The 12,478-nt window shown below is 37.3% G+C and overlaps 1 protein-coding gene across 3 annotated transcripts in view; it reads left to right on the top strand.

Moving 5' to 3' along the window:
• ZDHHC20 (zinc finger DHHC-type palmitoyltransferase 20) overlaps window positions 1-12,478 on the top strand; it is a 69,289-nt gene that overhangs the window by 26,318 nt on the left and 30,493 nt on the right. For all 3 annotated transcript variants that reach the window (XM_036831599.1, XM_036831598.1, XM_036831600.1), the window contains exons 2-4: window positions 1,212-1,238; window positions 5,208-5,311; window positions 10,899-11,019. In XM_036831599.1, coding sequence (XP_036687494.1) covers window positions 1,212-1,238; window positions 5,208-5,311; window positions 10,899-11,019 — 252 coding nt within the window. The remainder of the gene's footprint in view (window positions 1-1,211; window positions 1,239-5,207; window positions 5,312-10,898; window positions 11,020-12,478) is intronic.

Raw genomic sequence — 12,478 nt, 5'->3', positions numbered from 1 at the left:
GGGAAGCCCTTGAGTTCACATCTTATCTACACTGCATGTATTAGCTCTGTGACCTCAGGGACGTCCTTTAATTATTTTGAGTCTTAGTTTATTTATCTGTAAGAGGGAACTAATGATAACTGTTAGGGTTGTTATTGTTCTAAGACATGATCCCACACTAATGCAGTCCAGCAGGGTGAGACAGACATGTCAACAAGTAATTGCGAAAAATGAGGTGGTATGGTAGAGATGGAGGGGTGAGCAGCGTTGAAATAAAGGAGTGACCCGCTCTGCCTAGAGTGGGACTCAGGAAGGCTTTGCCAAGGAAGGAGTGTATACACCGGGTCTTGAAGGATGAATAGAGGAAGCAACAGTGTGTGAAACAGCCTGATGTATTTAGGAAACTGCAGTTTTTTTCAGGATAATTAGACCGTGGGTATGGGCAAATGACAAGAGACTGGAGAGGCGGACAGACTGTAGATCACAGAGGGCCTATAGTGTTTGCTCCTCTGAAGATTGTGGACTTTTTTTGTAAGTGACTGGTGGGTGTTGATTTGCTGGTGGTAAGGATGTTGTTCAACTGCAAGCAGAGTTGCTTTAAGCTATCGCATTTGAGAAGGTCCTAAAACAAGGCAATGGGAGAAATGGGAGGGGGAGGCAGATGTGAAGAGACTTAGGTAGTAGAATCAACAGGACCCAGAGGCCATTGGACTATCCAGAGCGGAGGAATAAGGAGCAGTTCCCAGGGTTTCAAACTAGGAAGAAAAGTGCTCTAAAAATTACAGGATAAGTTCCTCTTTTTTTTTTTTTTTCTGTAGAAAAATAACAATGTGTTTTGTGTGTAGCTTTTACAAAAAGTTTGGTAAATTACATCACAGACTACTTAATTAAGTGCCATATGAGTGCCATAGAGGAGAGTTCCACTCACTCTGTAGGTAGCATTAAGAAAAGAGCTAAAGAAAACATCATAACTATAACCATATTGATACGCTTAAAATTAACAAAGGTCTGAAGAAAAATTTTAATGCGACTGCAATGTTTATGATAAAGAATAATTTGAATTTTAGTGTTTCCATGGTTTTTGAGTGTGCAATTCTGAATTTGCATTATTGTTTACATTTTACAACTAAATTTTATGTTTATGAAAATGATATTAAGGTGAATAGTCAACCTGAAATAAAGTTTATATACAAGTGTTTAAAATATATTCACTGTGTTTTCTTCTATTCTAGTTACACTTTCTGGAAATGGAGAAAACGGTAAGGCACTTTTAACTTTTACTCTCACGTTAAGTAGACTACTTATGGTATCTTAATTACAACCCATATACTTGTTATTTAGTGATGACTGTGTGTGTTTTGGTTTCCAGAAAGAAAATATATATTCTTAAAGCTTAAGTGATTAAAAGGAGATGTGTTATTAGATTTATTTTTATATATTCAGTATATTCTCATTTGTGTTATTTATGTAAATTGAAGTTGCTGTTATTTTGTAAGGCATCTAGTACCCAAACTTCTTTGATGTATTTATATACATATTTTTGCCTTGTATATTCTTCAGAACTCTTTATAGTAGCGGTTCAAAGATTTTTAATATCAGTTCTAGCTAAGTTTGAGGAGGAGGTGTTGTTTCATGATGTCTAAATTTTATTGGTGGTTCTCTTGTTTATGCATTTGTTTCAAATAGTACTTTACTACTCATAGTCATTTAATTAAGTAACCAGACTCTGAATTTGTAAATTGTATTACTAGTTCATTTTGAAATAGAATTAAAGTTTTAATGACTAGTCAAAGAGACAGTGTCTAGAGAGAAAAATCATTACTCAAAATTTTATTGAGATAAAAGGAAATTTTAAGTCCTTTGAGATCAAATTTCAAAAATAAAATTTGATTTGAGATATGAAAATCCAGAGGGTTTCTAAAACAGTTGAATAGTTAGGAACTTTTTTTTTGTGGTGGTTGTTTTTTTGGCCGAGCTGCGTAGTTTGCAGGATCTTAGTTCCCCGACCAGGGATCGAACCCGTGCCCCCTGCAGAGGAAGAGCTGAGTCCTATCCACTGGACCGCAAGGGAAGTCCCTAGAAAGTATTAATAAATATTCTTATTGTTGAAAATAGAAGGCATTAAGCATGTAAACCTCAAGTTGACTTTGGATCTAATTTCTCAGTAACAGAATAAATATAGACTCAATCTTGCTAGGCTTGTTTTTCTTGCTTAAAATCAAAACTGTTTCCTGTGTGTTGAAAGCACAGATATAGAAAGCAGAGAATTTCTGAAGTTCTTATAAAAGAACTTTTAACTTGGATCATTATGTCTTGGGGCTATTTTCCCCATGTCTTTCAGAGAGTCTTTCAGTAAAGTTTTTTGTTTGCTTATTTGCTTGTTTCTTAATTCAGTTACAGGTGATTTTTGAGTCAGACTTTTTGATTTATAGGTTCAGTTTTTCTTTGAACTTTGATTCAGTTTGATGAGTTAAGCTTTTACTTTAAGTATTACTTCTAACCAATAGTTTATAGCATATATATGGGATTATTAGTAATCACACTAATTTGAACTTACTTAAAAACAATATTTCCTGTTATTATTTATAATTTGATAACTACCGTCTATTAAGTGCTTACTATATTCCAGGCAATATACTAAGAGATTTATTTTATCTTTTCTTTCTTTAACTGAAGGTTAAGATTTTTTTAAGGCAAAAACCATGTGTTTTTGTTCTTATGGAGAGCAAAAATATTCTAAAAAAATATTAAATGTTTAAAAAATGTTAAAGTATATTGTTCTATATTCTAGCCTTAGTTGTAAGTAACTCAATGATTAAGAAGTTTAAAGTTAAAGTAACCAAGCTATGCAATAATATGTAGATGAGGATTGACAAACTTGATTGAATATGGGGGCAAGGCAATAATATAAAAAAGTGAAATGAGCTAGGTGAAGATAAAATTGCAGACTTGATAAATGGTTTCAGTGTTGGTGTAACAGGAGACTGAGCTCCAGCCTGTTTTTCCAAAGGAGAAACAAATGAAGGGATGCTATTGAATCCATTGGTTAGACCATGGGGTTTAGCCTAGAGGGAGCTGGAATAATAGAGAATGCAGATTTTGCGAAACCACAATTTTCAATGAGGATGACAATCAGTTTTTGTGAAAGTGAAAAGAAAGCATATTTGAGAATAGAAGGAAGTTGTGGTTAGGGCTTCATCTTGGCACCAGATGTTATCTCTGAAGTAGGATGTGACCACTAAGATAATAATTTAAAAAGCGGAGGAAAATTAGTTTAGATATGACACAGTGAGAAAGACCTTGGGTTTTTATCAAGCATATATGGGTTTGAATTCTGGCTTTATCATTTAATAAGTAAGTATCACTGGGCAAAATATTAAATTCTCTGAGCCTTCGATTTCACATTTGTAAACTGAAAGAATACCTACGAGACCATTGTGAGGGCTAGAAATTAGGTAACGTTATATGTCTTCTAGTAGACTTTCAGTAGGTAGAAGGGCTGATTTGAGTAGCTATAGTTAAAATAAATATGGTTACTAGGAAGTTCCAGAGTTTTAGAATGCATTCATTAGTCATGTAGATGGAGCTATTTCCCAGGAATTTCATAGCCAACGGGGATAAGAAACGGTGGGCCACATATTTTACGCTGGCCACTGAGATGGATTGGAAGCAAGAGACTGGAAGGCAGGGGCGCCCATTGGCTTGTGCAGTGACCCAAATGACATGAGCAACAATTTAAGAACTGTTGCACTAGCAGTGAAAAGAATGAGAAGTTTACTTTGAAGGAGATTTTAGGAGCTAGAAGTTGAAGTACGCGCTCCGTGCTGATTGGCCAGCCATGCGTTGTGCGGGTCATCGAGCCCTGGCTTCCTGCATCAGTCATCTGTGTGTCTCAGGGTTCTGTTCTGTTAGACCAGGCATGGACCAGTATAATTGCAGAAGAAAATGCTGGGGTCCAGCAAGTTGTCAATTTTGTATCATTATTTTATGTGAAGACATTTTTTAAAAACCAAAAACATAAGGAAAAGTAACCTCAGACCAAAAAGAAGGACAGTACCTCAAATTGAATACATGTTAGCTTTATAAAAACTTCACTACATTGTTCTTAATGTTTCTCATTAAACTGCAGACCAGTGAAAACTTCTATCAGTCTATATACTTGGGTAACACTGAAATAGGGAATGCACAAAAAGAACCAGTTTTTGAGAAGAAGGAACTGCTATACTTGGACAGCAATGATAATAATAGCCAGTATTTATTGAGGATTTATTATGTGTCAGACACTGTTCTAAGTGTTTTGCATTTATTAACTCATCAGTATTAAGCAGCTAACCTAAAGGAAACACATTAAGTGCTTTAATTGAAGTCTGAGTAAATTATTTGGGGAGATAGTATGAAGGGATAATAAATTCTGAAAGTAATGGAGGAGGCTTTTGGAAAAAGTAATATTGGATCCGAACTTTAAAAATGAGTAGAATCTCAGACTTTTATGCTCATCTGTGCTTTGTTTTCTTCAGTGAGTTTGTGGTGCTGCATTCCAAACTGAAAAAGAGTTTAAGCACTTGGTAACTAGTTCTGGCTTCTTAATGGAAACCAGTCCCACTTCTTACAGATAGAAAAACCACAGAACACAACAGAAAGTTTTTAGTTATATCAGTGAGTGAATATTTGGAGATAAAGATGTTGGAATGTTACACTAATCCACTTAGGAAACAGTTATGGCAGAAATTCAGAGTGGCTAAAATTTTTTCATTACCTTGTGTTGAAAAGGACAATGGAATTTAGGATACCTTTCCTGACAGTCCAGGAATTGAGTTGTTTATTTTCAGTATATAGTTCCTTGGATTTAATGTTCATAGTGAACATTAAATAATAATTTTTAAGTCATTTAAAATCTAACTTTTAGGAAGTGCTTTTGAAGGAGGTGCTCATAAGATTTCAGCTTAAATCTTCAGCAACTTAATGAAATCAAATCTCATCTCAGAATACAATCTTTACTTATAAACCAGGCCAATAACCCTTAAATGCAGGAATAGAATGTTTTTTCATATCTGTAATGTTAACGTCATGCAGATGAAGGAGTGTATATATTTGATGTTTTTAGTACATTTTAATTAAATTTTTTATTGGATCGAGCCTCCTGACCCTAAATATTGTGTTTTAATATATAATGCTTTTTCCTGTTTTCACCTGGATTCAATGAAATGTTATTTGTTTTTATTTACCAGGAAAGGCCGTTGTTTACCTTGTGGCTTTCCATCTGTTCATTGTTATGTTTGTATGGTCCTATTGGATGACAATTTTCACGTCTCCCGCTTCCCCCTCCAAAGAGGTAAATTTAATGTTGGTAAATTACCAAATGCTTTCACTAATTATGGAATTATTTTCCCTGTGTTGCCTTTGTTAAAACTTTATTACATAATGCATTTGTTCTGTTTTCATTCATAAATTGCTTGGTAACTCTGCATTGTGAGTGTGAGTCATCAGCGTATCCCTCAGATACAGCCCACTGACGTAGCATCGTAAAAGATGGGCGATGGCGCTAAGGTTTAGTTGTGCTAATATTCTTCTGTCCTGCTACGCTTTCTTAAATTAAAGATGTACTTTATGTCACTGGAGTGAATAATCTTAAGGGACAGAATTGAGTTAGGAAAGTAGAGTTTATTTTTAGAAACTCTCAACATTTATTTTTTCTCAGGCCTGAACAAATAAGCTGCAACTAAATAAAGTGTTTTGATTGTGGGAAACAAATTGTCTATGCTGTGGCTTGTCACACCTAGTGTGGCTGGTGTTTTTTCTACTTGGAGGTTCCACTTGGAAATAATATGAGTGCACATTTATGTGGAGTAAAGCCGAAGACCACTATGTCTCTTTTGCCTTGATATAGCTGACTGAATTCTCTTCACCTAAAGTTTAGAATAGCTACATAGATAAGAATATATATATACTCTAGAGTTAGGACTGCCTGAGTTTGATTTTCTGCTCTAACACATTATTTAATGAATCCAAGGCTTAGTTTTCTGTTTGGAAAGTGGAGCTAACAGTCATGCCCGTCTCTGTAGGATGCCTGTGAGGATTAAGTGAGATTCGTTCATGTAAAGCTCTTAACATAGGACCTGCCATATGGTTAGCACTCAAATATTAGATGATGGTAATAATGTAATTGTTTCCCTTTGTAGTAAATTCATCAAAAGCCATTAAAAATTATAGACGTATGTTTAAAGATATCAGCTTCCATTTAACTTTTTATAGAACATATATGCAGAAAACTCTACATGCCATAAATGTACACTTGACGAATTTTCATGAACTGGACACGTGAGTAACCAGCACCCAGTTCCAGAGGCAGAACATGACCGGTTTCCCGTGAGCCTCCTCACACGCCCCCCAGTCACTGCTGACGAGACACCGCTCTCCTGCTCCCCCGACCCCTACCCACCCAGTAGCGTCCACTGGCTCTGCCTGGTCTGCACTTCACGTGGATGGAGTCACACAGGACGTGTGCTTGCGTGTCTGGCTTCTTTCGTTAACGTTCTCTTCGTGTGCCATTCATCCATGTTGTATACACTTGTGGCTCCCTCCTCTGCTGTGTTATATAACACAGTTTACTTATCTGGTCTACTGTTGATGGGCATGGGCCGTTGGGCAGCTTGCAGTCTCAGGCTGCTACACATAGGACCACCATCAACATTCTAGCACACGTACGTACATGCATAGTTCTTAGGGGCAGATGCCCAGGAGGAGAATTGCTGGGTGCTGCACGTCCATTCAGCAGTAGTGGGTAACGCCAAACTCATTGCCCATTGTTTGTACTGGGGCTTTTGTTTTAAGGGATAATGTAAACCACTCATCACGCTTACTGTTTCTTCAAATATATTCTTCAAACATTTGCTAATAATTAGTCAGCCCTTAAAGTTATATTACAAATTGCCATCCATATCTTAATCTCTTAAGTTGAAAAGGACCAAATTTTATCTAATCAATTACTAGTAGTGATGGCTGTTGGAAACATAGCATGTGTGAAAGTAAATAGTTTTTATTACAGGAAATAAAAAATATAATAAGAAAAACAATTGGTAATACTTTTGAGAAGCAGGATAGTACAGAGGTTCAGAACTCAGCCCCCAGCTCCAGACCGCCTCGTCTGCCTCATGCCTCTGCGTTTCTAGCCGCGTGACGTTGGACACGCCCCTTAGCTGTCTGTACCTCAGGTACGTCCTCTGTAAAGTGAGGATGGTAGTCGTATGCACCTTATTGGATTGTTGTATGGGTTAAATAAATTAATCATACGTACATGTGATTGATGGTATTTATAATAATATATAATTAATGCTATAGGGAAAGTGCTTAAAAGAATGCCTAGCACATAAGTGCCATCTAAGTTATTTTTTTCTTCTTTGGTTGTTGTATTTGCAATGTTGTACCCATTTAGCATTTAGCCCAGTGCTTGACTAAGCCTTTACGTCCACTCCATCCCTCGTGCTCCCCTGTTCCTGTAAGTGTAACTGTAAGTGTGACTGACAGCCTGTGTCCAGTGGCCCTTCTGTGGCACGATCTGCCTTCCCTGTCACGGACCTCGTCATCTAGTATTGTAATTGCCCGCTTACCTGTATGCATCACCTTATTAAGTCGTCGGGTGTTTAAGGGCAGGGATCATTTCTATCATGTTCTCCACTATATCCCTCTCCCACTATCTGGCACATAGTGGGCATCAGTAAGTATTGAAGGGATTGATTATTCAATCATGAAGGGCCAGCTAAGCTAGGCTGCAGTGACAACCAGGAACAGGAATGTAAGATTATCTTTCTGAATAAGCTTACTCTGGGCTGCCTGAGTAGCTCTTGATAAGAAATTGCATAGTTGTGAGATAGGTGTTCATGACCGCATTAAAAGGACTCTAAATGTAGAGGCTTGAGCAACACTTTGGGCTTGGATCTAGGGGGATTGGTTGGGTCTAAAAAGCAAAAACTATACATTTTTAGGGAAGTTAAGTTATAAAGGTAGGCATTTTTTTTTCATTCTTTCAGGCAGCAAGTATTTACTGAGCATCTGCTCTTTGTCAGACTGGTGGGCTCTGGGAATAAAAAGAACGAGACAAACATAAAATGTTATAAATCGTGATACATTTAGAAAAAGAAAGCGATGATGTGGCAGAGCATAACAGTAAAAGCTATTAGGAAAAAAGCTATTTTAGATAGTGTGATCAAAGAAATCTCTGAAGATGTGGTATTAAAGCTGAGACCTTTATAAGTTATCTCTTCCACGAAAGGATAAGCTTTTTGAAGGAAGGCTCTTTGTTACTCACTGCTGTATCTTCATTGCCTAGAATCAGACCTAGTATATAACAGATTGCTAAATACTTGAATGAATGAATGGTAAGGAGGAAGCAGCAGAAAAGCTGGTAGGCATCTTCCATCGCTAAGTGTCATCTTTCTAAAAAGAAAATATGGTTCCGTCGCTTCTCTGGCATTCCTGCAGAGGTTGCCAGTGGGCTGGTCATTTGCCTGGTACACAGACCCTTCACGAGCTGAAGTCTTACTTCATGTCCATTGCTTCTTCCTGGAACTCTGTATTCAAGTAGTGTGTTGCCCTCAATATACTATTTTCACCTCTTTGTGTTTTCCATATGCCGCTTCGTTTGCCAAAATTTTCTTTCCTGCTTTGTCTTCCTGGACGATTCCTGTTTATCTTTCTAAACCCCGTTTAGGTACCACTTCTTCCAAGAAACTTTCATTGACAGCCCTCACCCCTCCTGAGGGAACTTTGATCACACCTTGCAAGAATTGCTGATTTGTAATTCTTTGTTTACATGGTTAACATTCGTACTGAACTATAGGAATGTGTTTTTGAAGGCAAAGGCTGTATTTTTTATTCATCTTTGGAGCCCTGGTACCTGGGACAGTGCCAAGCTCTTAATTGGTGTGTAACAGATACTTAAATTGAACCATTTGAACATTAAATTTAAGATAATGGCACTTCATAGTTTGAATTCTGTTCAGTAGTATTTAATGAAAAATAGACAGTAATAATTTCAAAACTCTAGTTCATTTTAAGTTTTGTTCCATTCCTCATCTAAAATCCTGGTGTCTCTTGAGATTTTCATTTGGTTTAAGCTTTTCATAATTTATAACCATAGTTCTTACGGAAAAGTAATGATTTTGAGGCCTGGCTAGAAGCAGTTCAGCCCAGGAAAATTCTGTTCAGATTTTACAAGGAAACTGTAAAATTTGATTAGAGCATCTTTTTTTCCAAATATATATTTAACGTTATACCATATGATTTTTATTCTTTGTTTTGAATGTTTCAGAGATGCAGCATGTCAGGGAAGAACTTTCTAGCAAGTTACAGTTCTCTTAAAAGAGAATGGGCCGTCTTACAAAGTAGGAAAGTATTTTTGTACCTGAAAGTATTCGAGGGGGTGGATCTCAGAAATGTCTGAAGATTCCAGCCTGCCTGGGAGTTTAGATAAGTGACCTCCAGAGTCTCAACTTTAAGATTGTGTGTGATTTTTTTCTGTCCTGTTCATATGTCCATGTTACTTCTTGTCCTTTATAAGTAAATTGGGGATTTCTTGTGTGCCATCAAGATTTAGTTGTGGGAGCTAGGCTAGGTAATCTAAATGGACTCTTCCACTTCTTAAGCCATCGTGTTTTGGTCAGGTTAGAGTAACAAGTTTGTAAAAAGAAAGAACACGTATTTCACGTTAGCAACACAGAGGGAAACATACTAGCGTAGAACTCAAGAGACTTGTGTTTTTATATCAGCTCTGCCAGTAACTCTGCAGCCTTAGAAAATTCCCTGAGCTGCTTGGGATCACAGTTTCCTCACCCCAGAGCTCTTAATCCTGCCTGTGCCGCACTATCGCCCCGTTTGTAACAGAAGAGGCTGCATCAAGAAGGCAGTGCCGTTATTGACAATGAGGCATTGAGAGCGTGGAAGGCTTGGTACTTGAGTTCGCAGGTAGACCAAAATACTCAAATTTTAAAAGATAAAGTTTTAGTCATGACTCCTTAGACCTTTTCAAGCAAAACCCTGTAAGTAAATAAAAATTGAGGAACAGTATTGTTAAAGTATGAACTATGATCAAGGGCATGTCTAGGGCCGTTTTTTTGTTTTTTAAAAAAATCTGTGAAATAAAGACCAATAGAAACTGAAAAAAAACTCCTGGTTACATAAAATAGAGGCATAAAACTGAGGTCCTTGAGATGCTGGGATGACAAGAAAAGAAGAGCAACTGAACAAGTCCGTTGTAGGAAAATGCTATTTAAAGAAATAGGCTGGAGGGTGCCCACACACGGGAATTAGAACTTCAGAAGTGGAAACTGGAAACAGCTCTATAAAGGAAGGGTTCTCCTTGAGAAAAGGAGATGGTGCTTACCTTGGCAATCCTTAATAATTCTGGAGAAAGCACCCTGATTGATTAGCTTTTTAAAAGCAAAAACAAAGTAGTAAAAGAAGGACTTGTTGTCCTCACTGAGAAATTTGGCCAGAAAATAGTAGGGCCCCATGCCTGTGATTTAGCCTGTTACGCAAAGCAAGTGACTCTTTGGACATCCTTCCATATCTCTTGACACTAACTTTCAAACACCAGAATTTTTACTAACAGAAAATATATATTAAGCCCTTTTTGATGGGAAAAGTTAATCTTCTCTGTAAAAAACAAAAATGCAAAAAAGATTTAGTTCATGTTCTTTGCCATCATTAGTATGGAGGGCAAATATTTCTCAATCTGTCAGAGGTATGTGGTTTTGTTAAAATGTGCTTAATTTAGCTTCCTAAACAAATTCGAAGACAAGTTTTGCCTTTATAGAAGGAAATATTTTTGTTTTTTCTGTTCTGGATAAAACTTTGTTTTTCTGAGCCTGATAGTTAATAGTCATGGGATTAAAAAGAATTAATAGTTATTTCTCCTTTTATAGTTCTGCTTGTCCAATTCTGAAAAGGAACGTTACGAAAAGGAATTCAGCCAAGAAAGACAGCAAGAAATTTTGAGAAGAGCAGCAAGGGACTTACCTATCTATACCACATCAGCTTCAAAGAGTAAGAAAAACAAATCTTCAGCTTTTCTTCCCAAAGAATTTTTAAAATATGGTAATTTTTGCCAAGATATATTTGCATGATTTGACTATTAAGTGGATATTGTGGTTGCCACAAATAGCATCTGTGGGAACAGGATTTTCATATGTTGTGTATCTTACATGGTATTTCAGATAACAGGTATGTACATATGTCGATATAGATTTTTTAAATGAATTTATTTATTCATGGCTGCATTGGGTCTTCGTTGATGCGCGCAGGGGCTACTCTTTGTTGCGGTGCACAGGCTTCTCATTGCGGTGGCTTCTCTTGTTGTGGAGCATAGGCTCTAGGCACGTGGGCTCAGTAGTTGTGGCTCACGGGGCTTAGCTGCTCCGCGGCACGTGGGATCTTCCTGGACCAGGGCTCAAACCATTGTCCCCTGCATTGGCAGGTGGATTCTTAACCACTGCGCCACCAGGGAAGTCCCCTGATAATAGATTTTTTAAGGGGCTCACTTTAATGTGGATCTCTTTTTTCTGCATTTCTTTTTTTTTCCCAACTCAATCTTCATGGGTAAAAATTTCATGTATAATTTTTAGTAAACCATCATTTGGAAATCCTGGTTTGCATTTGAATATTTTGTGTCATCACTGAGTAATTTTTTAAAAAATCAAGAATGTGCTAACTTAGAATGGGGAGAATAAAAGACATCAAGGGGAAGAAGCTTGTTCAAGGTTATAAAGCTAGTATGCAGAGAGCCTGAATTTGAAGTCAGGTTTGTCTGGTTCCAAAGCCGTGTCTGTTCCACTGGCCCCCTTGACGTTTGTGACTGCAGCAGCTTCCTTTTCTCAGGGGCAGAGCCTTACCGATAGGGATGGACCTGTGAGCGGCCAGACTGGTCATTTAAGTACAGGAAATTGTTTTAAATTATGTATTATACATCTCACTAATTCATGCAAATACCAGATAATGGTGATAGCTAACAGTTATTCTGACCCAAGTTCTTTACACATACAGACTCATTTAAACTTCACACCAGCCTGTGAGGGAGACACTGTTCTCTCCATTTTACAGACGAGGGAACGGAGACAGGTTAAGTAACTTGTTGAAGGTCATACAGGTAGTCATACAGGTAGTATGTGAAAAGGTGCTCTGCCTATAGAACCCCTATGCTTCTCAACTCTGAGGGGAAATAAAAGGAGCTTTACCTTTGTGTAATTATGTACACATTCTGACTTAAGAAAATTTAAAATTTGTGCAAGATTTTAGGAGGGGATATTTGACCGACATTTAAATTTTTCATGCATTTCATATAGGCACACCTTGGAGATATTGTAGGTTCGGTTCCAGACCAGTGCAATGAGGTGAATATCACAATAAAGCAAGTCACATGAACTTTTTGGTTTCCCGGTGCATGTAACCGCTATGTTTACACTGTACTGTAGCCCGTTGAGTGTGCAGTTGCATTATGTCAGAAAAA

Source organism: Balaenoptera musculus, chromosome 18, assembly GCF_009873245.2.
Source record: "Balaenoptera musculus isolate JJ_BM4_2016_0621 chromosome 18, mBalMus1.pri.v3, whole genome shotgun sequence".
Classification (NCBI taxonomy): domain Eukaryota; kingdom Metazoa; phylum Chordata; class Mammalia; order Artiodactyla; family Balaenopteridae; genus Balaenoptera; species Balaenoptera musculus.
Note: the sequence above shows the minus strand (reverse complement) of the source record. Positions and strands in the feature narration are given on the sequence as shown.